The 27,511-nt window shown below is 42.8% G+C and overlaps 1 protein-coding gene across 5 annotated transcripts in view; it reads left to right on the plus strand.

The window, feature by feature from the left end:
• Positions 1–6,749: 6,749 nt before the first annotated feature.
• MGAT4A (alpha-1,3-mannosyl-glycoprotein 4-beta-N-acetylglucosaminyltransferase A) overlaps positions 6,750–27,511 on the plus strand; it is a 53,278-nt gene continuing 32,516 nt past the window's right edge. For 2 of the 5 annotated variants that reach the window (XM_083501721.1, XM_083501718.1), the window contains exons 1-2: positions 6,750–7,047; positions 10,306–10,630. In XM_083501721.1, coding sequence (XP_083357847.1) covers positions 10,537–10,630 — 94 coding nt within the window. In that variant the 5' untranslated portion in view covers positions 6,750–7,047; positions 10,306–10,536. Of the gene's footprint in view, positions 7,048–7,124; positions 7,143–9,594; positions 9,687–10,305; positions 10,631–27,511 lie in introns of those variants that run through there. The other 3 variants (XM_083501719.1, XM_083501720.1, XM_083501722.1) reach the window with 3 other exon arrangements.

A 27,511-nucleotide genomic window follows, 5' to 3' on the forward strand; every position in this document is an offset into this window, starting at 1 on the left:
AAAGCCATCCATTTATTCAGAAGCCATGTTTGGATTTGCAAGAACACAGTGCAGTGAAATCACTAGCATGTCCTTGGAGCACTCTTGATATTCCCATTGTTGGTGGCATAATTCTTGCTCTAATGTCCATGTTTTTACAACAACAACAACACCAGAGTTCTGTGGCATTTTACAGGCAAACAAATATATTAAAGCATAGATATTCGTAGTAGAAGACCCTACTTCCTCAGATGTTTGATGTGGGCTCTGATGAAATAGGCTCATTTTCTTCATTTTTAACATTTTCATTTAGGTGATTTATATGCCACTTTATGTTTGCTTGGTTTTTTTAAATCCCTCATCCTGAAGTGGTTTAAAAGTTCCTAAAAATATAAGTCAAAAGACAACGATGCAATACAACAAAAATATAGATTTTAGAGCAGTAGCAAGATAGCAATTAGGTAAAATATCCCATCAAATACACAATCATGTATTTGTAGGTAATAGCTGTACCCTCACTTCTGCTGCTATTTCCCCTGTCCAAATTCATACCAGAAGGTGGTAGAAAGTTGCACACTCATCCCTGGAGCTGTCACCAGGCCACACCTGCAATCATTTCTACCCCAGATTCAAAAAAATGGCATTAGGGAAAGGGTTAATTCCTCCTTTCTCCCAGCGCTACTGCTCTGATCACAACTGGACCATGTTGCTGTAAAAAAACAGGGGAGGCCAATAAGAAATGATATTGAGTCCCCGTGCAATGTGTGTGGTTTAGCCCTGCAGCAGCAGAATAAAAAACATGTCTATGGAATCATTTCCATTCTACCATTTTTATTTTTGCCACATGTGGTGGTGGTGGTGGGGAGCTGTCACAGGGAATCTTTTTTTCCATTAGCAGGATTTGTGAGTTAAGTGCATTTCTGTATGACATCTCCTTAGCTCTGGAAGCTTCTTTGCCTTGGGCATGTGTTTTTTATTTGTTTTGCCAGTATAAGGCTGTTTCAAGTGAAAACATGAGGGAGTTTCCTTAAATTCAGGTTCTGCAACTGATCACATTCTGCCGGGGAACAGAGATACGGGGCACTTGACGCTTGAGGCAGATGGCTACATGACCTTTTTGATGTTGAGCGGTGCCTCGAGCTGATTCCAAAAGAGAGTCCTGGTTTAAAATGTTTTATTGTGATTCCACATTCCCCCCACACCTCTTTTAAGACACCCTGAATCTTTCTGAGGTATAGAATTTAACTTAGCCTGAAGTAACTGGTAGAAGATAAGGTTAGGCATAGTTTTGACTTGCTTAGTCAAAGGACAAAGGGAATTTCTCTTACTTGTTTGTTCTGAGCACATCCTGCTCCTCCCAAGGGTATTAATTTGTGCAGCTTTCGGAATTGAGTTTGATACAGGCAGGCAGGGAGGGAGAGAAAGGAAGAAAACTAAATGAAAAAGAGCTGTTATTGAGCAAAAGAGTGATTTTCTGCCACTTTTCACAGTAGTAGCTCCCAATGGTAGCTGGATTTGGTATTTTTATCCATTCTCTAAGTAAGGGACTTCTTATTTAATCCCAAGACTGCAAATAGAGAGCCGCTGAAATAATCATCTACTCATATTTACTCAGAGAAGTCACCATCCAGGACGGAAACAAGACGGATAAGATCTTCTGTTTGCCTTACTTTCCTGGCTGAACAATGTATTATCGTTTTCCCCATATCTAGCCCAAATTAATCCTTTCATTAACTCTTGGTATGGGTCAGATGAATTCAAGAAACACAAGACATTGAAAGGAATGCTACCAAACGCTAATAGCACGATTAAGTGAACAAGGATGAACCCCCTCCGTGACCAATGAACTGGTTCCCAGTAGGTCACAAAACCTGCCAACCATCATTAGCTTATTTTCAGCCAGATATTTCTTTTCTTCAAGCAGCTCTTTGCATGGATATAACTGTACTGCAGACTACAGAGGAGGCAGAGGATTATATCACTTCAATATGAGGTCCTTTTCCAGATGTGGTGGGCTGGCAGCTACACACTAATTCAGAGCCCAGACCATTCACAACCACACATTCACAAAGAATGTTCTGTTTGCAGGCTTCACCACAGAGAACAGGTTGTTGGACAAAATGGGCCATTGGTTTGATCTAGCAGGCTCTTCTTACCTTCTTATACCATCTTGACAATAATATGATTGAAAGGTGGGGTGTTTTATGGCCAAAATGTATAATCAATCAATCAATCAATCAATCACACACACCCCAATAAGAAGCATCCATTAAAAATAAATAAATATGCATGCATGGGGCCTGTCTTGCTATTTTCACTCCTAGCAGCCATGTCAAGGAAGTGTTCTTAAGTGTCACTAGTATATTGGTAACAGCGTACTTTAAACTACAGCACTTTCGTCAATCGTTCTGAATGCAACCGCGACTGCAATAGGCCTTTCATTCCAGGGAACAGCCCCAGGGAAACAGCACAGCAGCCATTGAACGGAAACTCCTCCCACTCACATCTTAACAACACAACGTGCCTCTTTAAAAATGTGTAATTTACGCATAAACTTCTGTCTGGCCGCAGAGTTTTTTAATGGTATGTTACCATATCTTCTCTACCCTGCCGGTATAAGAATACACCTTGAGGTGCTGAAAATAATGGAGCATGTCTGTGTCAAATTTTTTCTTATAATTTGCAGCTTTGTTCCTTTCAAGGCTATGAATCGCAGGAACAGAGGAATCATAATCATGACATAAATTATGCTGGCAGCGCAGCTTCGGTAGTTATCAAATTTGTCATCTCTGGCACTTCACCAACCTCAAGCCGTGGTTTATTAATTGCTTTGTAACTCTGCCTGCCAGTTACACTTAAATGTTTGATCTTGCCTGTCCCCAGCCCTACACATTTTAAATAGCTGCATTGTTGGCAGGTGGGATGAATGTAGAGGCATCAGGGCTGGCAACAGCATCTGGCACAGTTGGGAAACTGCCAGGGCCCACTGCTGATGCCCCCTCTTAACAACAACAGCAAAACCACCCTAGTCCTTTGCCCTGTGCAATGTTGAGTGCCTGGGTCTTGCTGCCATATTTGTTTCCCAGAATGCCCCTGATGTAACGGCTTTGCAAGGCCTTAAAGACAGGAGTAGTCAAGATGGTGCCCACATTTATCAGGGTGGAGGAGTTTGGATTTGATATCCCGCTTTATCACTACCCTAAGGACTCTCAAAGCAGCTAACATTCTCCTTTCCCTTCCTCCCCCACAACAAACACTCTGTGAGGTGAGTGAGGCTGAGAGACTTCAGAGAAGTGTGACTGGCCCAAGGTCACCCAGCAGCTGCATGTGGAGGAGCGGGGAATTGAACCCGGTTCACCAGACTACAAGTCCACCGCTCTTAACCACTACACCACCAGTACCTCCTGTGGCACACATGAAAGATATCAGTATATCATGCTCAACCCACAAAAAGGTGCCGGAATGCACTTCCTCCAGAAAACCCATCCCAGAGCCCAAAGAGGATCTCTTCAGGCTCTGGGGAAATGGGAGGCAGTCTTCTTGCCAGCCAGAAGCTTGTTGAGGCTACTTGGCTGAGGCGAGGGGAGTTTTCCACACCTCAGCCGAGCAGCTTAACAAGCCCCCTCCCCTGAGCTGCTCTGGCTTGTGCTTGCTCACAGATGGGGACAATTCGCTGTCCAGCTTTAATTTGCTTTTGTGAATTTTTTTTGGAATCTGGGAAAGCCTGTGATAATTCCTTCTAGGGTGATGTGTGCCAAACTGTCCAAATGTTGTGGAGCTACTTGCGACTACATTTACAACTTTTGGAAACGGAAATGCTGTACATTTATTGTGAAGGCAGGGGAGCGGGGTGGGGGGCTCAGTGCTAGAAAACAACACAAGTCCAGTTTGCTGGTCTGCTGGGGGTCAAGGAGGATGGCGTGCACATTTCTGGCAGCGCTAACTGCAAAAAGCAGGTGACGTGGAAATCAGCACCATTGTTTACAAAAGGCACGACATAGTTGAAACCACTGAGATTTGTTCTTGTAATCAAAGCCCAGAGCAGAAATCAAAGGAAAGAACATAGTTCATATCTATGCTTTTTAAAATTTTCTTTATTGTTATTAGAATGGATGCAATCAAAAGTACAGCTAACATTCCGTGGGAGTTTCATGAACAGGATATTGATTACAAAAATGCTAAGCATGTATGTCACAGGTGGGAGAAAATGGGATGGCGGCGGCAGAAGCCAGAATGCGTCTTCTCAAATAAAGGATGTCCAGCTCAATTCTTATTGGCCAGATCTTGCTCCTTTTAATTAATTATTTGTTTCTTCTAGGATGGTTCTTCATTTCTCAAAAGTAGACTTCCATTCTTAGAAAAGTTCCCTTATTCTTTTCCTTCACTCTTAAAGTACCTTCTACTTAGTAATTCTACTGTTTCTCTTACCCTTAATACTTGTGAGTAAAGGAAGAAACAAGACATTACTTTAGAAATAGTAAGAATAACAATATACATGAGTATATTCACAAAATCTTTAGATTCATTTTGCAAAATAGTATGTAACTTGAACAAGTGTGAAACACAGCTGCACCATTTTTATTGCCTCTTTCCTGTGTGTGAAAAGAGAGCTGGGAGGGAAGTTATACGTACGCCCATCACACACACACTGTCTTACCTTGTTATTGCTGTATTTGCTCTTTGCCCACTGATCTTTGCCCACCTTGTTATTGCTGTATTTGCTCTTTGCCCACTGCTTTCTGATCATAGGTTCTTTAATGGCTTTGGTGTCATAAAAAATGCAGAGGTTTTGGCCTCAGTAGCTGGCATAGTGGGGTAAACGCTGGAGCCCACAAAGACTTGCTGCAGTTGACCCTGGCCTTCTTTTGAACATACATATTTCTATATATGCCTATATAATAAAAATGTAAGAATGTCGTCATGCAGTCCTCGTGGGAGGATTTGCAGTGGTGCATCACAATCCTTGATTTTCATGAAGTCAGGGTGGAGTAGGGGAGCAAAAGTGAAGCAGGATTGTACAGCAGCAGTGGCTATGACATGAGAGAGAAGGGAGGGATACTGAGAGGGGGAAATTGTTGGTTTAAAACAACAGCAGACATTTGAGTAAAGCAGAGATGGGTGAAAACAGGAAATTTGTAGTTTTTAAGAAGGTTTGACTATTACTTTGAAATATCTGGGGGCGCTGCATTCTTTTTCTCTCTCGCATGAGACAGCTGAGGAATGGAAGAGGGAGAAGTTTGAATACAGCAAGAAGGGAGCTACACTGAAAAGCAGAGAGCGGATGTTTTAAACTGGCAGAAGTTTGAGTAAAGCAGTGATGGAAGAACAAGTGACAGCTTTAAACAATGGCAGATATTTGAGTAGAGCAAGCAGGGGATGATAACACTGAGTGGGGGGAAGTGGTAGTTTAAAACAAGGATTGAGTACTGCAAGAAGGAAGCTGGGAAAGGTTCTGTAGCATTAGCTTCTTTGTTGTATCCATCGCTGCTACTACTTCTTGTCAAAACCAGATTATTTTTAAAAACAACGTATCAGTATCCCTCAATTCATTTTTTAAAAGTTAACACAGAGATCTAATCTTTAGCTGCATCAAACATTCCGATAAAGGTACCTTCTGCAAGACCTCTCTATTAGTTGTTCGTTTTTAAAGTGCTATTGTATGCACTGCAATATTTCAAGGTGCTGAGCCCTTGAGAGATAGAAATCTCATTTCATTTGAGCTGGCAGGCAAGTTGTGCCCAGGTGAGGAACAAAGTGAAGTAAGTGTGGCTATAGAAAAATGTCAACTCACACATGAAAAACTGCACTAATCTGCCACATCAGCAGTGACAATGGGCATATAACGGGTTCTACAGTGGTACCTTGGGTTAAGTACTTAATTTGTTCCGGAGGTCCGTTCTTAAGCTGAAACTGTTTTTAACCTGAAGCACCACTTTAGCTAATGGGGCCTCCTGCTGCTGCCACGCCGCCAGAGCACAATTTCTGTTCTTATCCTGAAGCAAAGTTCTTAACCTGAAGCACTATTTCTGGGTTAGCGGAGTCTGTAACCTGAAGTGTATGTAACCTGAGGTACCACTGTATTTACTGAACAGACTTTATATGGTAAAAATAAATTCAGATTAAATGTTTAAAATGTTACAAAAAGTAGTAGTATGGGCTGGCTTCTTGACTTGGAAGGTGAAAACCTGCAGCACTAATTCCACAAAACCTTATTGTCTGGAGGAGGAAGCCAAGGAAACAATCCTGCTCAAGTGAGACATTGCATTCAGAGCATTAGGGGACAGGAAAAATCAAAGGTGAGGCTAATGTTAGACAAGAGGGTGGATCTGAACCAAAGATGCCAAAGATCCCTATCGTGACCTCACAAACCCAAGATCAGTAGATTTCAGTTTGCTGCTTCTCTCAGGAATATTGCCCAGTTGTTGGGACCTGGCAAGCCACTTCCAGCCGCAGAAAACAGCCACAGTCCTCTGCGCACTTAAGTCCCTATTGAACACAGTGGGACATTTGCAAGAACTGACCTTCTAATGAGTTTGCTCGAATTTTTCAAGGTGCAAGGATCTGGAAATTACACAGCACAAACCACCAGCTCTCCCGCATTTAAGCTATCAATAGGAGGTGAAAGAAAACTCGCGAGATTTCTATTTAAAAAAAACCCTAGTCCGAGACTGACATCTGACTACACCATCCGCTGGAACGTGCCATCCAGTAAAGGACGACCATTGGCTTCTTGCGTTGGTTGGGTTGGCCAATGGAGGTTCGGGTGAGGTGAAAGGAGGCGGGCGCTCAGAAGCCTAGCCGGTGTGGGCTTCTGCTCCTTGGGAGTCCTCCTCAGTTGCAGCTTGGGAGAAGCGTTTCCTCTGCTGCGGTGAGAGAGGACCGAGGAGGTGAAGTCCTTTTTGTGTGTGTGGTGCAGCAGGCGAGGGCAAGGCAGCTGTAACTGCAAGGGGACTCTTGGAACGCCTCCTGCGCGGGGAGAACACGCGCGCGCGCCTGCCAGCGTGTGTGGAACCCTCGGCTTCTCTTTCTCTCGGTACAGGAGCAAAGGGCGGCTCCTGCGGGACCAAGGTGAGCGCACGCCAAAGCTCCGCGTCCACTCGGGGCTCCGCTCTGCCCATTCCCGGAGGGCGAACAGGGGCTTCCTGGGGTCTTCGGCGGCCCTGGTGGGATGAATTGACGCGAGTTTGGGGCTTTCGGCTTGCAGTGGGTTTGGTATTATTATTGCTGCTGGTGCGTCTGCCTGCAAGACGGCGGTAGCGGTGTCTGTGAGGTGGGGTGGGCAGACAAAAAATAAAATAATAAAATAAAATAATAATAAAAAGCCACCTTTTCTGTGTGACGACGGAGATGCAGGCCGGCCGGCCAGCCACTCGCTTTGGTGCAGCCGCCTCCCCAAGTTCGTCCTGCCAAAGTCGGTCGGCGGGCGGGGAGGGGACTGTTTTGGAGTAAGTGGACTGTGCAATGCGACAGCGAGCTCGCTCTCTGGTTGTACACGCAGGCGGAGGGACTGAGAGAGAGAGAAAGAAGGAACGCAAGAGAGGAGAAGGAGAAGGGCAAGGAGGCGGGTAGAGAGCGGGTCCGCTGGAGACTGCGTCTGTGCGTGCGTGTGAATGCGTGTACGCGGGCAAACTCGCTCTCCGCCTGCATCAGAAGGATGGGGGGGGGGAGATGAGCATTGGCAGGCTAAGCATGCTTTGGACCTGACTTTGCTACGGGGGTACCGTTTTCCCTGTGGGGGTGAAAATACATTCATCTTGTAACACGCTATAATTTGACACACGTTTGTTGCTGGAACGAAGTGCAGGGGGGCGATTCGGAGGGCTGGATAAATCACCTGACAGTGTATCTAATCCGCACGGAAGCATGTGTGTTAGAAAGAGGGAGGGTTTTATGAAGCACGGGAGGTAGGAATAGACCGAGATTGGCGTGTTTATGTATACAAGAGAGGAAGAAAGTAGGAGTACGAAGTTTAGGTGAGCAGAAGACAGATTTGCATGTGACACACAGGGAGAGACAGAGAAATGGGAGCCAGTGTAAGCATCCTGGGTGTGCAAGGCACTTTGGGAGTGAGAAGGTGGGAATACTGTGCACAAAGATGTACAGTGGTGCCTCGCAAGACGAAATTAATTAAATAAATTAATGCGTTCCTATGGTCAAAAAAAGTCCAAACAAAGCCAAATTTGGTACAACAAGAGTTTGTTAAGTGCTCTTTAAAGTCACACATACTGTAAAGAGCATTTCAAAATTCAAACCCAGAATTTTTTTTAAAAAACAGCAGAGTGGCCCAATGGTCACAGAAAATCATAAAAATGCAGAAAAAAACCACAAGCTTCCAGATTCTTGCAAACCCCTTCCCAACACCAAGTCCTTGAATTCCAAACACCCCAACCCAAAATCCAAAACCCCCCAAAAAAGTTTTAAAAGCTTAACTTACCAAATGGCTGCAAAAGAAGTTTTGGAAAAGCTTCAAAAATCACCAAAGTTTTTAAAAACCTCAAAAAAGGCTACTATGTACACTGCGTTCTATGAGTTGCTCCTCGAAGTCAAGTTGCAACTGTATTAATGGTGTTAAGAAAAAGGAAACAAACTTGCAAGATGTTTTCGTTTTGCGAAGCAAGCCCATAGGGAAATTCGTCTTGCGAAGCAGCTCAAGAACGGAAAACCCTTTCGTCTAGCGAGTTTTCCATCTTGCGAGGCATTCGTCTTGCGGGGCACCACTGTATGTGCATATATATATATATGTCCAGGGTCAATTAATTCCAGATAACTTCTGCCCTAGTTTTTCCATCTGAAATACAACCAATATGTATTAATCATAATGTAATAAGTACAATATTCCTTGTATTTTAATTGTTTTAATTTAACTACAGTATATGCCTCTGCTGCTGTTACTGCACTGAGGTGCCACAGTTAGGTGTGCTGCATCTTTATATCTTGTTTCCCCATCTGTCTCCTTTCCATTGTAAGTGCTGGTTAGCTTCATGCTGCGTATGTGTGGGCTTGGGCATGTGCACAGCAATGGGTGTTTGATTTGCTAATCTATGCTGCCACCAACTTTTAACTTTGCTCATCACTTTTTTTTTGGAGGGGGGGCTATGATTAATAATAATTTGGTGAAGTTACAGGAAGCAGCGTAGTTCTCCTAGTTACAGTGGGCCATAACTACCTTAGGCCTGTGACCAGATTCTTGTGTACTGCTGTAAACTATGAGTGCTGTGCCGTGCAGTTAAAGTTGACGGCACTGACCTACTGATTGGGGTAACGTGAACCTGTATGTCATTCTCTCGCTAGCTGTTTTCGTTTTAGACAAGCTGTTTTCGTTAAAACTCTATTGAAAAGCTCTTCAAGGGCATGAATGAAGATTGAATCCTGCCTATATCTCCTAGGTACAAGCGCACGATGCAGAGCGTAACCCTTCCTTGGTGCATTTGGGAACTGATCCTGCAGGCTTGCCTTGCTTGATCAAAACAAATGTCAGCTACTTGTAACCATGAATCTCAGAAGCATTTGTGAAACAGTAACAGCTTCTGATGTTTCAAATGTTTTAACTTTCTCTCAGCTTTTCACGTGCTATAGTTACCACTTCAAGTGTACAATTTGTTTCGAAAACCTTAGACTGCAAACTTAAGCACACCTACTAGGACGAAAGCACCTGTTGATGGAATGAACGCAATAGTGATTGACTACAGAAAAGTGATTTTGTTTAAGTGAGTGGCAGAGTGAGTGGCTGAAAAGCAACCGTTGAAAGGAGAAGGGTGGCTGTGAGAGGAAGGGGGGATGAGATGAGAGAAATGTGTTAACAAGCTGGCATGTAAATGTGTCAGCAAGTTGGCTGGATCTTGTAGAAGTCTGAGCTGCTCAGTGATACCTGGAGGATCACAAGTACTCCACCCCACCCATGTATAGGATTATACTACATGAATGTTCAAACAATTAATGTAAGTTGCCAGTAATCCACAAAGACGGGGATTCCCCCCCCCCCCGCCGGAACTTAGTGGAACTCAGTTCCAGCACCTCTCAGGTGGGTTCTGGTACCTTTCAGGTGGGCGCCGTTGACATTCTAAGAGAACTTTTTTAAAAAAAGAGCACTGCATAAAACAGTCTTGTAAATTGGAGATAATGTAAATCTACAAGAGAGTAAAGGGGTAGGTGTTAAGGCTGAGAAGATGTGGCTTGCGCCTCTTACAAAGATAATGGCAGATGGGAAGTTTGAGCCTCTGTTGTTTGCAGTTCCCACAGTCTCTTCTCTGTTGTGTGATGTGCTTCGATTTACTACAGACTTCTCTTCATTTTTAGACTGAAACTGAGTTTCCCCTTTATGCTTAGGGAGTAGAAGAACAAAGAATGAAGGGCAAACTCTTCAAAAGCTTCTGAGAGTTCGTCATTCTCCAGCGATACGTCTGTTCTGCAGGTTGCACAATGATTTGGAAATGACAATGCCACATACTCCCTTTTCTTCTGGCTATGCCGTGCTAGCGCTGGAATAAGTGGGCTTCAAGCCAACAGACGAAACTCAAATCCTGACTGTTGGCCAAATACAAACCATGTTGAAATGAGATGAGGCTCCGAAATGGGACTGTGGCCACTGCATTAATTTTCATCACATCTTTCCTCAGTTTGTCTTGGTACACAGCATGGCAGAATGGGAAAGGTAAGTGGAATTTTTTTTTTCCTGAAAAGAAATGCATAACTTTGTCTATGACTGGTGTTAATATAATTTAGGGTTGCGTGTGTGTTTTTAAGATTGTGTGGACATGTTGTGGGGTCGGGAATCCAGTTTTTGTGATAATACAACCCCCATCATCCAATTAGCCATGATGGGGCTGATGGGAGTTGGAGTCTAATATCTGGAGGGCCATAGATTTTCCATCCTTATTTTAGACCAATTTCAGAAATAGTATGCTGACTGTTTCTGTCTGCAAATTTGGTGCTGCATTTGAAGGCTTGAAACCCCCCCCCCCACACACACACACACAATGCAGAGCAGACCACACCCAGATTTCTGATAAATCTAACCATAGAAGGAGAGAATGAAGAGTACAGTATTAGTTTGCAGTTTTTTCTCTCTGTGTGGGTCAGTGCACACCTGACATTTGTAGGTCTCCAGCTTTTTTTACTTTCTTTTTAAATAGAGTGCAATCATAGGAGCCAACTCCTAGGGGCCGAGTTCCCTTTAGGCCCCCTAGAAAATATTTGAGGGGTCTGCCCTCCAAGTTGATGGGCATTGCCACTCATATGGTGTGCATGCACCATGTCATTATATTTCATTCAAGTTGGACCCCCGGAGTGGAATGAATTGCTGCTTTTTATTTGATTTATGCTCAGATAGTTCTCTCAACCCTACAAGGAAATAATTTCAAGTTTGTTTAAGTTTGCAACGACCAAGGTATGGTCCCGCACTATTGATCTTGGTTCCACATGGTGGGGAGGGGGGAAGAATCTCAAAGGAACTATAATTCTGAGCTGCAGTAATTATTCAGAGAATTATGTTTTTGGCCTGTTTAGTGGTAGGGTACACAAGGCCGATAGACCAATCCACAGTATTCTTTTATGAAAGATACTCGCAGTATTCTAATTTTGGTGGTTAGTTGCTGGGAAACTTTTAAAAAAAGGTTGGGATCCCCTCCACTTAAAATGTTTTTAAAATTAAAAATACATAAGTAACATTTTAGAAGGGCCAAATAAATTACCGTAGTTCCCACATAAAATAGTGCTGGTAAACAAACATTGTGTGTGTGTGTGTGTGTGTGTGTGAGAGAGAGAGAGAGAGAGAGAGAGAGAGAGAGAGAGAGAGATTAGTGTTAATGAATTGATTGACACTCATAACTGCTCAGTTTCCTCCCCCTTTGGTAGATGTTCCAGTGCTATTCCCTATGACTGTGCCAGAGGTTGCAGTCATGTTGACCTATTCTACTGTTGTTGATTTGACAGATTTCAAAGGAAATATAATAGGATTTTATTTTATTTGTGTGTGCATTGCAAGCCAGCCATTATTTGTGCTTGTAAAGTTCAGTATAGGGAAGTGGTAGGAAAGATCTCTCTCACACACCTGGGAGAAGCTGTGCCTGCCATAGAACACCATTCTGGGGCCAGTGGACCAATGATAAAAGGTAGCTTCATGTACGTATGTATTAGAACTGCTGCCTTTGAAACTAAAGGCTGATTTATATATCAGGGGATGTCTTTAGAGATGTGCTTCCTGCTTCTTGCTCTGCCCATTTATCAGTGTTATATCTGTGTAAGTATTCCTGGGGTCATGTCCTCTTGAGCAGAGCAAAGTTTGCATTGCAAGTAAATCTGTATAGAATTGGACTGAGAGCAGGAAAAACTGCTTTTTGAAGGGGACATGAAAGACTGTAACGTCGATCGGCCAGGTGGAAAATGGCCTGCAAGGCAGGAACAAGTCTTTCAGGACTTACAGACAAGATGGTCTCTTTATAAATAGAGACCATTTGGGAATACCTAAATGCTGCCTCTTGACTGATGTTTTTAGTATATTTGAAAATCTTGAATGTTTTCTAGCTTCCACGGTCCATTTCATTCAGTGGCGTTAATTTATTCATGTAGCTTATAAGCCTTTTATTTGAGTGGCATGTCAGTCTGCCGTCTGCACTTCAGGCCAGGTGATTAATTTTTTTCTAGATGAAACTGAAAACATTTACTATAATCTGTGCAGGTTAAAATTTATTTCGCTTGGAGTTTATTTAGGCAAATCACAAAGTAAACATAGTTAATAAGAGAGGGCATGCTTCGCTGAAAACTCTTGCTCATTCTCTAGAGACTATTTAATATCGCATTCACACACTTCTGTTTTAGCAGGATTTGCCTGCTTCTGACTTTCATCTCTTTAGTCAAAGAGCTATTTTCCTCTCCTTATTATCAACCTTGCAACATTTGTATCTCTTAGCATTGCTTCTTCCAAGAGGCAACTACTTACGGTATATGTAGCCTGCATGCTTAAATGTGCAGTATGTATGAGTGTGATATTTGTATCCCATGCTGCATGCAAAACAGATGGCCTAAATAGCCTGTTACTTTAAGATCTGACAAAGTGCAGCAGGTTAATTCAGCTAATGAAAGTTGTGTTTCTTACACTTAACAATATCACCCACAGGGCAGAAAATGACCATAGGTTCACAAATGATTGATTATGACCATACGGTTATTTGCAACTCAGTTTTAAAGTTGGATGCCTTGTTAGTCTTTTTCCATAACTTAGGCTCGTGTCAATGCTTAATTGTTTTTAGGCCGGTAGCTTATTGCGGAATACTGTCAGGTGTGTGTGCAGGAGCCAGGCCCTGCGACCAATAGGACTTTGCGGGACTGGGGCCTTCCTAAGTTTGTTCTGAAGAGGCAAGGCGCGGCCTCACAGGTGAGGCCGATTGGTAACTCACAGCACCTGGTGACAAGAGCTGGGAAGGGATGTAAGGTCAGCATTGCCCTTCGGCTCTTCGCCACAGCAACACGCTTCCTGCCTTGCTGTGTTTGGCTTCTTGCTTCCTGATCCTTGAACCTCAGCTTCTTGACTCCCTGCTTCTTGATCCTCGGACCCCTGGCTTTGTGACTCCTTGCTTCTTGATCCTTGGACCCTTGGCTTCATGACTCCTTGCTTCCTGACCCTCGGACCCTTGGCTTCTTGACTTCCGGCTCTCTGACCCTTGGACTCTTGGCTTCCTGACTCCTGGCTTCTTTCTGGACCCCTGTTCCTGCTCCCACCCCGCCATCTTGCCCCCAGTCCTGACGTCCCCTGCCGGGACTTCGATCACCCGTGAATCAGAACGTGACAAATACAGTGGTACCTCTGGTTACAGACACTTCGGGTTACGCATTTTCAGATTGCGGACTGCAGGAAACCCGGAAGTACCGGAAAGGGTTACTTCCGGGTTCCGCTGCTTGCGCATGTGCAGAAGCGCGTGTGTAGATGCACGCTGCAGGTTACAAATGCTGCAGGTTGCAGGCTTGTCTCCGTCACGGATTACGTCCACAATCTGAGGTTCCACTGTAATTCTGTCAACAAGCAGGAGTACAATAGATGCGAAATTGCATTTAAAATGAAAGCCATCCTTTTGGTGTAGTACACCAGGCCACCCCACTCTACAAGCTTAGTTCTGGTTTCAGGTTTTAAAGGCCTTTTTTGGTGGTGTTTTTTTTAACTATGTAGAAATTGTGTTTACAAAGTTGTTTCCATAGCTGCATCTATACACATAATTCAGATGCTGAAAGCCCTGTTCCTGTTGCTGCTCTTTCTAGGGCAATATACATATCTTTTAAAATCTTTGGCACTTATCCACTACAGCAGTTATATGTGTCAAGCAGCAACACACCAGTGCTTATGTGGACCTTTTAAAACTGGAAATGGAACAGACCCCTGTGTTGGCCAAATAACACCCGTGGTAATTGGTTCCTTACACCCAATATTGTTAACTGCTATGCCTATGAGCACTCTATAGGGCCCATTATATATCACAGCTTCTCTCTGTCTGCTTAAATTTTGGTCACCTGGGTTGTGCTCTTCCTGGAAATGGTAAATGTTGCGAGCCCTCTTCAGTTGTTTGCTTCTCCCTATATGATTGCCATCACTTGAGGGGTAACAGCTTGTAGTCCCTGCCCTCCCCTCTACAACACCCTCGTCACCATCTTCATTGTCACCCAGTGCTGGGAAATGAACTATGGCAGTGGGGAGGATCTGCTATGCTACACCAGGGGTCAGCAAACTTTTTCAGTAGGGGGCTGATCCACTGTCTCTCAGACCTTGTGGGGAGCCAGACTATATTTTGAAAAAGGAAAAAAAATGAATTCCTGTGCCCCACAAATAACCCAGAGATGCATTTTAAATAAAAGCACACATTCAACTCATGTAAAAACATGCTGATTCCCAGACCGTCTGTGGGCCGGAATGAGAAGGCGATTGGTCCGGATCCAGCCCCTGGGCCTTAGTTTGCCTACCCATGTTCTATATCACACAGATAGCTTCTGTGAGTAGAGAAGACGTGTTGCAAAAGTTGCCTTTCCAACATTGGGGAAGATGATAAAGGCATGTGGCTAATGTGTGTGTCTCTTCAGAGGGCTCTTGTGTTCTGTCATATCCTGCCTCAAAGTACAGTTGGCTGCTTCCTCCTTAGCCCATTGTGTTCACCATTTTAAAAGGCGTTGCTGATGCAAGCAGTCATTGAGCAATGAATGCTGGAGGAAATGATCTGGGGGACTCCTTTGGTGAAAAGCCACATCTGCTTTCCAGTGTGTCATTTGATGCATACGGTTAGCACTATACACACACACACACCCCTTCTAAGATGATATACTGTGCATATCTGTTGACCATTCAGATGCTACTTGCATTTGTAAGCTGACTTTGTAGGCTCTACACTTTGGCCTTAATTATTCATGTTCCTCCTGAGACAGTGTCCCAAACCCCTCATTCTTCTGGCATATACAGAGGACTCAAGGGAGAGGAGGCGGCCATGTTTCACCTGTTTCCAGGCTTTGGGGATGTCAGAAGTAGTTGTTGACTACCTCCCAGAACTCAATATGGTGCAAGACTGACACCCCACTCTATGAACTATTTGTGTGTGTGCAGGATAACTCAGTGGGGGGGGGGCTGGGGCCCTTTTCGCTATGCATATGTGTCACTTCCTGAGCTTGAGGGCAAGAGGCTTCTGGAAGGAGTTTTGATTTGCTTCTGGCAGCCACATTTATGGACCCTTTTGATCTGACTAACAAACAACAAATCAGCTTATTGGGCACCATGGTCTAAGGTACACACACACACATACATGTGATGTGTATGGTCAGCTAAGAAATGGTTGAGTGTGCATATTCCACCTTTGGCTCATGGCTGTCAACCTTCCCTTTTTTGCGGGAAATTCCCTTATTCCAGTGCCATTTCCCGCTGCCATCCCGGATTGTTAGATATCCCGTAGACTGTCCTTGGGACAGGTGAGGCTGCTGATCCCTTATTTTCAAATCTGAAAGTTGACAGCTATGCTTTAGCTAAGATGCTTTGATACCTTGAAACGGTCACAGACATTATCTGAAGAGAATTTGTCACAATAAGAGATGAGGAGAAGGGTAGCTATGGTGACGGTAGCGGCAGCTCAAGTTGGCAGAAGGGGAGAAATTGCATCACAGTGGAGGGACAGGAGAGGCTAGGAGGCAAGAAGAGTGAAGCAGAAGAGAAGAAGCAGATATATTGGGATGTGGAGGCAGCCTGAGTTTGGCAAGAGGTCCCATGGCTGGATAACTGTTTAGGGAAGCTTCTGCTGTTTGCTTTGGTACCAGAGATGATATATTGGGGAAACAATTTAGAGAAGGAAGAGACAAAGTGATGGAGAATCCTGCAGCATGGCAGCATGTGGTTGTGCCGCCTTCTGTTCTTTCTCCTCCTGTGCCCGGGGTGTTTCACAGGCTTCTTTCATCTGGAGCATGTGATCCTGTCTTCAGTATTCTATAGTATTCTGGAGCAAATAACCACAGCAAGGTTTCCCAAACTTGGGTCTCCCATCTGTTGTTGGACTACAGCACCCATCATCCCTAGCTAGCAGGACCAGTGGTCAGGGATGATGGGAATTGTAGTCCAAAAATAGCTGGAGACCAAAGTTTGAGAAACTGGTCCTAAGTATTGCAATTACTTTTTTTTTTAATTAACAATTTCAACATAACAAAACATCTCATATTCATTGTTTCCCCCCTCCCCCCCACCGACCCATCAACCCCCCCCCCGAGACTTCCCTCAGCTCCTCTCTCTGATTTCTCAACTTATATTGTTCTCTGCATACTGTAAAATTGTATATATCCTTATATTATCTATCTACTATGTTAACAATCAATAAATTTGAGTATGTTTATTCAAAACCTGCCAAGGAGTCTGATTAATTTTGTGGTCTTTTCAAATATTTTGTAAAAAGTTCCCATTCTTCTAAGTATCACAATTACTAATGCAATAATCTGAATTCACCCTCTTGTCATCCAGGAATACCCGCAGTTGCTCCGCCACTCCTGTCTTTCTGGAGAATCAGTTTTTACGCTGCAAATGTGCATTTGTTTCACATATCATCCTTCCGATGTATGCTTCCGATGTATGTTTTGTATCAAACCTTGGTTAGTGAGGAGAGAGCTTAACTGTGAATCCCGGTTCAGATGACACAACAAGCCAAAATTTTGCTAATGCAGTGCAGCAGTAAAAAGGAGCAAAGTGGTTGTGAGAGCTCCTTTCTATCTGTGAGAGCCCAGCCATTTGCATTGTCTCACAAAGCCATAGTTTGGCTTACCACACCATGCAAACATTTTCATGTGTGTGTAATTGAAATACTTTTTAAGGAATATTAGCTGGTTAAGATTTTGAAGCCGTTTGAAAATGCAATCCAAAGCTTGATAGCTTGATGTAAGTAAAACACATTCCATGTGCAAACCGATTGAGAGAATAGTGGTTACTAATTAGGTGAGAAATGTTACTGGTGACAGATGGCTCTGTGTAAATTAAATGAACTGTACTACCTGATTAGAGTTTCATCTGGAGGATAATTGCATTGTCGTCTTATCGTTCTCTTCTCCGCAGTTTTTTCAGGTCAAAATGTCTCTTCAGTGCAGTGATACATTATATGTAGTGATGGTCCTGTAAGTCCCAAATTAGGGCTTGAGATATCCTGATGCTAAATTATTTACCACTAAAGCCTGTGGCCCAAATCCCATTTTAACACTATGCAATGGCTTTCAAATAAAATAGGATAGATGTGGCAAACCCCTGCATGTGCATTGCAAGAATCAAAACTGAAAAACCGAGTTAGCTTCTACAAAGTACTTGCTTTAAAACATTAATTTTTGGAAAAGTTTATAACTAGTCAAAACTTTGTATTCAAGTCAGCTGTCTATCACAAACATTGTAAGAGCTGACATGGCTGTCTTTGCAATTTGATACTACATACCGTATTTTTCGCTCTATAAGATGCACCAGACCACAAGACGCACCTAGTTTTTGGAGGAGGAAAACAAGAAAAAAAATATTCTGAATCTCAGAAGCCAGAACAGCAGGAGGGATCGCTGCGCAGTGAAACCAGCAATCCCTCTCGCTGTTCTGGCTTCTGGGATAGCTGCGCAGCCTGCGTTTGCTCCATAAGATGCACACACATTTCCCCTTACTTTTTAGGAGCGAAAAAGTGAGTGTTATAGAGCAAAAAATACGGTAAATTGTATAACTCAGGGGGCTCAGTTGTTGGTCATTTAGCGGGCAGGGGACATATACTCAAAGTTGCAGCCATTCTGTAATAGCCCAAGTGTTTGGGTAATGCTGATACAGGCAAGTCTAGTACTTCTGTAGTATGTGGTTATTAATGTCTTATTGTTTGATGACCACCTATATCTCAAATCTCAATGGATTGTATACTGTACTCCAACGTGCCATAATTTTATTACTTGTATATTGTGTATACAAGTTTATGATATATTTTAAAAAATAGTAATATGAGATGCAGTAGAATATGTGGGTGTAAGATCACCTATTTTTGACTACAGGATCCAGCTGCACCACTGCTGTGGAGGTGTGCAACTGTTCCAGGACCTTTCCTGGTATCAGCGTCAAGTAGACCAGTCGGTAGTTGCCTCTGTCCTTCCCCCATCTTTTGAAGATGGGGACCTCACTTGTTCTCTTAAGAATTTTTAAGACTGTAGACAGAGGCTCTGAGATTACATCTGCAAATTCCTTTAGTTCTCTTGGATGCAGCTCACTAGGCCCTGGAGATTTGAATTTGTCTAAAGTAGCAAAGTGTTCCCATACCACCTCCTTTCCTATCTTGGGCTGCGGCTCCCTCTCTGCATAACTTATTAAAATATTGGTAGGTTTGGCACTGTTCTCCTTTTTTGGGGGGGAAGACAGCTCAAGCTGTGTAATCTGCATGGCTGCCTTCCTGTTTATTGCACAGTCACCTTCCTGGTGATAGAACAAGGTCCCATGTGTGGATGGGATGATCCTGGTTCCTTCCTTAGTTTCCCCCCAAATAAACTTCCCATGCTTAAAAGGCACATTGCAGCACAATTCCAGGAAGGTGACTCTACAATGACTGTAAGGCTACTGTCCAATAGAGCTACATTGCGTTCCAACTTAATTTTTCTGTTAGATTAGTGGTGGGGAACCGGTACACTCCAAATATTGTTGGACTCCAACTCCCATCAGCTCCAGTGAGCCCAGGAGTGCTTTTTTTTAAAGGGAGGTACTCAAGGGTATGCAGTACCAGCGCCTCTTTTTCTAGGAAAAAAGCACTAGAGCCTAGCCAATGTTCAAGGTGGATGGACAACTCAAGGAGTCCAGCAACATTTGGAGGGCACAGAATCCTCAAACCTGATCTAGACTACCTTCATCACACCCACCTCCCTGCCCTTCTGAATGCTCGTCCTTCTCAAATAGTGCTTTCACACTAGACCATAATCCCTTGCAGCTTTGTTTAGATTGAAGCCCTGGTGTGAAACTGACATGTTTAAATTTCTCACATTTTTTGAGGCATTCATGTAATATAATGATCCAGTAACTGTCTGGTATTGCTCCATCTTGTCAGAACTTAGAAGGTCCAACTTCTTGAGAAGAACAGTCTTACAGTATCCGTAGGAATAAATTCCCTTAGAAGTATTTTTCCTCTCCCTGGCCTAAGGGATATCAGGCAGATGAAAAGGGCACTAGACTCACCTTCATCATTACGTTTCTGGTGGGTGTTATCTTATTACCCTATTTGTTTTAATTGCTTTTGTAGTTAATTGGCACTAAAACGCTTCTCTCACTTAACCCCCCCCAAACCATTTGCACAATAGTTATTAAATGAGAGAAAAATTGCACTAATGAAATACCGTATTTTTTGCCCTATAAGACGCACCAGACCACAAGACGCACCTAGTTTTTGGAGGAGGAAAACAAGAAAAAAAATATTCTGAATCCCAGAAGCCAGAACAGCAAGAGGGATCACTGCGCAGCAAAAGCAGCGATCCCTCTTGCTGTTCTGGCTTCTGGGATAGTTGCACAGCCTGCATTCTCTCCATAAGATGCACAAACATTTCCCCTTACTTTTTAGGGGGGGGGGAAGTGAGTCTTATAGAGCAAAAAATACGGTAAATATTTGGGGTTCTTTTCTTTTCTTTTCTTTTCAAAAAAAAAACACAACCCTGCTGTTTTTCTGGCCATTGCAATTTTAGCAACTCCTCCCCTAGTCAACATATCTTACCTAAACCAAAACATCATTTTTGCTTGATCACTGTTTAAAATATATCTTGAAAACTTGAGCAAAAAAAGTTTTAAAAATTTTTAAAAACATTTTTTAAACATCATCTCCCTCTTGCCCATGTCATGCCCATAGATATAAATGGAACATAGGAGGGAAAAGTGACCCCCCCCAAAAAAAATTCAACCATGGAAAATCAAATGCAATTCTGCTGGAGGTTGCAATGGAATAACAATTAGTAGATAGGAGCCTTCTGTCTAGAAGCATTAAAGATGAGGCTGGGTGTAGGTAGATCACCCCCTATTTTTCCTACTGCTAGAAAGAATGGGTTAATTACAACCATAAGAATGACTGTTCTAGTTGAAAAGGTGATCTAAAATTTTATACAAGATATGGATGATGTATGCACTCAGAATGTATTTGCCTAGTTACTATGCTGAATAGAGCCTATTCATTTTATTGACTTCAGTCTCCAATATTTTCCACTGCAGAAGCAGCAGCATATCTGGAAATTCATTGTGATCCCTGCTGAATGCAGGAATGTTGTTGATGATGATTTTATCTTCTTGTTGGGACCACTGGCAAAATCTCTTCGCATATACTATACATCCCCAGTGCCAAAATGCAAAACAAATAGCCAGGTTTTGATCAAAGAAGCAGAGCTGTAAATTAGCTTGCTGATCTCACCTGGAACTTTCAGTACATATCTTTAGGCACCAGGCGAAAATGTTCCTCTATAACCAGGGCTTTTGGCTGGTTAAACATGCTGTGTTTGTGGGAGAGGGGGTCATTGGTTTGTTTTTGTTTTATTTATTATGTATTTTCTGTTCTCATTTTGGATTTTTATGTTGTGAACTGCCCTGTGATCTTTGGGTGAATGGAACTATACAAATTTAATAAATAATAACAGCAGCAACATATAAGAAACAAATCCTCAACACAAAACTGTAGTAAAGGACTTATCTTTCCATCCAGATCATGGACTTAATTATCCTTATTGTTTGAAACCAATGCACAGACAGAGAACCATATGCTTGCCTCATTTGACCTTCATTTGGGGCTGATCCCCCCTCCCCGTGCTAAAGTCTGAACCTCTAGCTCATAATTGATAAGAACAAGCTTTTTAGTGTTCAACACTGTATTCAGGTACATCTGTACAGGAAGTGGATGTTGCTAACACCACGTTTTTAATTGTTCCGATCTTTGCTTTTTCTGGCAACTTTCCTTTCCTTCCGCCAGCTTTTAAAATGAAGCAGTGGTTTATTTTGGTTATGGCCATGTGTTTGGGTTTCTGTGAATATCCAAGAACATCAATTGTGTCTAAAACAAGAATATCTTTGTGTTAGCAGAGTTCACCCAACTTTGAACTTGCCTCTGAAAATCTGCAGGCTTTCAAAATATGTGTTTCTGGTTGAAATGGATGTCTAATTGTCTCTGTTCATTTGTTTGGATGCTTAACTCTTCCAAGCTGTTATACTCCTTTATTTTTATATTCCTCTCACAGCCATGTTCATACAGGGACTGTTGCATCACATTGGAGCAACTTGTTTCTCGTTAACAGTCTTGGTGCGGCAGGTTGACTTCTTCCCTTCGCCATCTCATTATTCCTAGCTGCCTTTGTCTCTTCCAGTCACATCCTTGCAGGAAGATTATTCTGTAGCCAGATGTGTTAAATTAAAGCAACTGAATGCTGGCTTTTACTAGTCAGTAGAGATGTGACTTCGTCTGTTTTTCCACATTATATCCGACATTGATTCATAGGAATTATTCCCCAGGCTAACAGTTAATCAGAAGTCCTGTCTGTGCATTGGTCTCTGAGATAAAATGTCCTGTCTCAGAAAGTCCCTCTGGCATTCTGCTATGCCCCTTCTCTTAAAGACAAAAGCACATGGTTAAGCTCTTACACTGTGTTTTCATAGACGTTTTAATGTTGGTGTGACTCCCAATGCACCTGTGTCTTTCAAGTGTAATATGAGAAACAATCCCTATTATTATTCCTTGGTGAATGGGGGAATAGATTGACTTGATGGATTATTTAATAGTTTAGAAGAAATTACCTAAGTGTGTAAAGTTTAGAGAGCTTTATTTAACAAATCTGGTTGATTGGTTTGAGGGTTTTTTTGGGGGGGTTAATCTCCCCCCCCCAAAAAAAAAACCATTAAAGGGCTTTGGGGAACTGAATGCTTCTAACAGATAATGCTTTCACAGTTTAATAAACCTGCAAAACGAAATCTAATTAAATTTGACTTTTGGCCATGTTTTTCACACCAGCCAAAGCTCTCAACCCACTTGCAGAATGGACCTGCCCATGCAATGGGATTTCCTCTTTTCCCTACCCACCAGTTTACAGCATCCCCAGACCCACCTTTGTGCATTGGGGGACCTCTCAGAGTACATTTTTGAGGCACAGACTAGAAGAAAGGGGAAGTCCTATTGTGTCCACTCATGAAGTGTTGGGTATTGCCCTAACATCTGTACAGAATTATCTAGATATATTCCTTTCTTTCTTTGCATTTTCAGTTTACAGTGCAGCCCTGTACTTCTTTATTCACAACTATGTCCCATGAAATTTAGTGGGGCTTATTCTCGTGTAAGTGGGCAGTGTTAGAAATTAGCCCATCACCAGGTGTGTTTTGTGACTGGCACGGGTCCAATCGCAATCACATGGAGATCTCTGGATGCCAGGTTGACGACCGGGAAAAGCAAAATGTCACTTAGAGAAGGATCTGAAATATTTGTTTTATTCTGGGTTGTTCTGTTTGATGTTTTAATGTGTTGTAAACCACTTTGAGACTTGTTATAGCGGTATAGAAATGAAATCATCATCATCATCAACAGCAACAACAAATCCCATTGTGGGGGGATATGGGGTCTAGACATTCCATTGTGGCAACTGCAACCCAGGTTTATGGTCCCATTTGGCGATTAGCTTATATATCTGCTCATCTAACAATTAAAATGGGTATAAGATTCGAACTGCACACTACTTTTCCAGTTTAAATAGCTTGTAGAACTTTTCTTTCCTCTCCCTGTTATCTCCCTGATTGATAGTATAGGAGTAGTTGTTCTGTGTTTGGTTGTTGTTGGTTTTTTTGCTTTGGTGGGACTGCTTATTCTACAGAAATTATTCACCCATGTCATGCACTCTGAATGTTGCAGGGGCAAGATAACATTAACTGTTGTGTTTTGACCTTCTCATGTGCTGCTATCGTTTGTGGCTTATATCTAAGGCCTTGCCTTCCTGCTATCCTTTTTCTTACAAAACCATTAGTGTAGAACCAGCATAGGAAATAGTTGCAGATGGTAAAGCGGCTCAGATTCAGAACTGATAAAAATAAAAAAAAGATAATTGCTTAGTGTTAAACTGATACCAAAGTAAATGAACCTCTCTCGGGAGGGCAGTCTGTAGCTGGAGTGCTTCTGTCCTATAGTCACTTTGCAGGAGTGTTTGGAGAAAACCCTTGAAGGGTCTTAAGGTCAGGTGGGTATGTATGCAGTGAGATGGACTTCCATGTACCCAAGTTTCTGAACTATCATCTTGAATTGGGCCCATAAATGGAGTGGGAGCCAACGAATGGCTAATTACTGCCCTGATGTGATTATGCCACCTGTTGGGCAGACTTTTAGCCATATTCTGGTAATTTCCAGACTAATTTTAAAGTCAGTAGTTCATTTGGGAGACTACTAGGGTGTAGATCAATGAAGCAAGACTCTTGCTATCTAGGTAGAATTGCAGCCAGGTCTCAGTGTCCTGGGAGTCACGGGCTACTTTCCCCCTCTAGTTATAAAGATGGACCAGTATCGATCTTTAGGGTAGAGCAACTCCCATGCAAACAGGTTGAACGCTAGTTGTCTAGACATATGGCCCACCTGTTGACTATATCTTATATGAGTTGAGTGTCTGCTCACTGACTCTCAGTCAGCCAGTTATACTCAGTACAGAAACATAGGCCGGGATTCAACTAACCCAGCATGCTAGCGAATGTCAGCACAAGGGCTCCCATTAGTGCAATGGGGTTTGCACCCTCTCCTCCTGCACCTGCTCCCAATCATTTTTGGAACGTTAGGAGAACCCCCAGAACAGTGCAACGTGGAGTGGAGGAGAGAGGGGGAATCATTCTGGCTAGCAAGCAGAAATGTTTACCCTGATGCCTAGGAGCCAACTCCTAGGGGCTGAGGTCCCTTCGGAGTGCCCCATAAAATATTTGAGGGGGCTGAGCACCCCAAAGTTGATGGGCATTGCCATTCACCTGGTGTGCATGTGCACTGTCTTCTTATTGATTATGCAGAGCAGGGCGTACCTGCTCCCCTCCCCCCATATTTTATTCAAGTTGGCACCTGATGGAGCAGTCAGAAGAGCATGGTGTTGAATTCCTCCCATAGAAGTGACTTTGATATAGCACCTCACATGTGAGGACCATGGGAGCATATGTCACCACTGCTAGGGTCACGTAGAGGCGGTCTCTTAATGATGACTGATCTCTGTACACACATCACTGTGATTCTCATGGTGGTGGGTACTGGCTGAAGAGTTCTATGTGGCCACCAGCAGCATACCATGTACCAGAGACGGTGTTAGATAAATAAGCTACGCACCAAATGGCTCCTTAAACCAAGGTTACAGTTGCCAAAACGGAATGTCTAGTTGCCATTTTGGGGCCAGGTGGCTTGAAAGTCGTACAGTGGTACCTCAGGTAATGAACTTAATTCATTCCGGAGGTCCATTCTTAACCCGAGGCGCGCTTTCGCTAATGGGGCCTCTTGCTGCCGCCCCACTGCTGCTACCCAATTTCCATTCACATCCTGGGGCAAAGTTCGCAACCCGGAGCAACTACTTCTGGGTTAGCGGAGCTTGTAACCTGAAGCGTTTGTAACTCGAGGTACCACTGCATTTTTCAATACGACTTTTTGGTTCCTAAGATTCATTCTGATTGTGAAGATAAAATACAATGGATAGAATACCACAGGATGTGTTGTTAGTGTGTGAAAATAGTCAAGATCCAATGATCCCCAGGCATGCACCTTCAGGTGGTAGAGATGTCAGGCGTCATCCTGGTGCCTAGGCCTCTTCACTTGATCGCAAATGGCCAATAGCCAGTTGCAAAATGCTCCTGACGCCTGGCTAATTTCGAATTCTATCCAGAAATAACTCTTCTGTATGCAGTAGTGGTTTTCTGAACTAGCCCATAGTATTGATGGTGGCAACTGGTCCAGCCCCTTTCAGAAACGGGAATCCTGCCAAGGACTATACATCTTCCTTTCTAGAGAGCGGCACTCTTGAATATTTGTTGGCATCAGGCAATAATAGTGCATTTGCTACTGTGGACTCTTTTAGCTTGATACAGAGACCCTCTTTTCTGATGATGTTGTGGAATTACCTAGGCCCAGTGAGGGTTCCCCCCTCCCTGTATCTTATGTGGGAAGAAGGCAAGAATGGTTGTGGCTGATGAAAATTTGTGTGGGTGTATTTAAATCTGTCTTGGAGAAAAGCTTTGAGGATGGGGAAAGGTTGTGTAATGAAATCCAATGAAGGTGTAGGCAGAGTTACTTTTCTCAGAATGTGAAATGTCAAGCCTCTTCAAATATTTACATTTAATTTCTGAAGTGGATTACACAATAATAACAGAGTTTTATATGCTCTTATGCAATGTCTTGAGACAAAAAAACCTTCTGCGCTGGCAGTTCCTGAATGCTATATTATGTCTGTTTTTCATGCCCCTGAAAGCTCTTGTGAAAACATTTCACTATACTGTATAAAAATGCTTTTTATATTTGGCCAGTGGGGATGGGGGGCAGAGAGCAGATCTAATAATAGAGTGTAAACATTCTAGATTTTTAAAAACCGAAATCTTCTATGGTAACATTTGTTACCCAGGAGATAAGAGAAGATTATTAATACAGCACAAAATTAGTCTGGATTTTGCAGACATGTAAAGAAAGAAGATGAAACAAGGATTGAACGATTTAGCCCACTTTATGAAATTTCCATTACATGACTGTAAACAACGGTGTCTGAAACTTTTCTTTGTAGTGTATGTATTTCCTTGCCCTTTTCTTGTCTGGGGAGTGGTGTTTGGAATAGTATCATTAAAAATATTTTTAAAATATAAAATATTTAAGTGAAGACTGGATATACATCTATCAAGGATGCTGTAGTTGTATCCTGCATTGCAGATTTTGCATTGAGCAAGGAGTTAGACTAGATGACATCTGAGGTCCCTTCTGACACTGCAGTTCTAGGATCTGACTTACCACATGTTTAGACTGTCTCTGGGTTTGACTTGTGATAGTCTCTGACCACGGTCACACTTGTTTGGCTAGACTTGTATGCTGTACTGCACAGTGCAAATGTTAAATACCGTATTTTTTGCTCTTTAAGACTCACTTTTTCCCTCCTAAAAAGTAAGGGGAAATATGTGTACGTCTTATGGAGCGAATGCAGGCTGCGCAGCTATCCCAGAAGCCAGAAAAGCAAGAGGGATTGCTGCTTTCACTGCGCAGGGATCCCTCTTGTTGTTCTGGCTTCTGAGATTCAGAATATTTTTTTTCTTGTTTTCCTCCTCCAAAAACTAGGTGCGTCTTATGGTCTGCTGCGCCTTATAGAGTGAAAAATTCGGTAAATGTCTGTTGTAAGCTGTAACTGAACAATGAGTTTTTCCTCTGAGGCCAAATCAGGCAGTACAACCACCAGGGCATTCATATTTAAGGAAAGGAAGTTGTCAGTAGGAAGTATTAAATAAAATTGGAAAAAAAGCTCTTTTAAAAAGCTATTTTATCACTGATAACCAGGCTTTAGGGATAAAAAAAAAAGGTTAGTGTAATGCAAGAACTGAGGAAGTCATAGGATTTCTGGAATTCTCAACAGAAATAATCTCCTGTCCTCATCCTTGCCAAGGATAACACAATCTTATTTCTGAAGGCCAAAGGCTTATTTAGTCCTGTTGCAAAAGAATGAAAAAATGTGATTCTTTGGCTGCAGCTCTCCAGTCTAGTGAAGGAGACATAATAAAGCAATTCTAAGGCCAGCAACTGGTACTGTAATGGTAAACCTCAATCAACTGACATTCAGATTGAGCTTTCTATTCAGGAGCTAGGTTGCAAAAAACCCCACGCATCCCTCAAACTAATCTAAAATTGATCTGGTAGGGATTCGGCCCCTAGTTATATTATTTTGTGTTGTGATAAGTGAAGGAAGGAAGAGGGGGGCTGTGTTTATTTATCCTATTTCCCCCCTGCTTTTCAGCCAGCATTGACTTCCCAAGTAGCTAACATTTAAAATCCATACACAGATACAATTACATTATGGGCATAGCATGGGCATAGCAGGTTCCCTG

Source organism: Podarcis liolepis (genome assembly GCF_965112155.1).
Source record: "Podarcis liolepis genome assembly, chromosome: 4".
Classification (NCBI taxonomy): domain Eukaryota; kingdom Metazoa; phylum Chordata; class Lepidosauria; order Squamata; family Lacertidae; genus Podarcis; species Podarcis liolepis.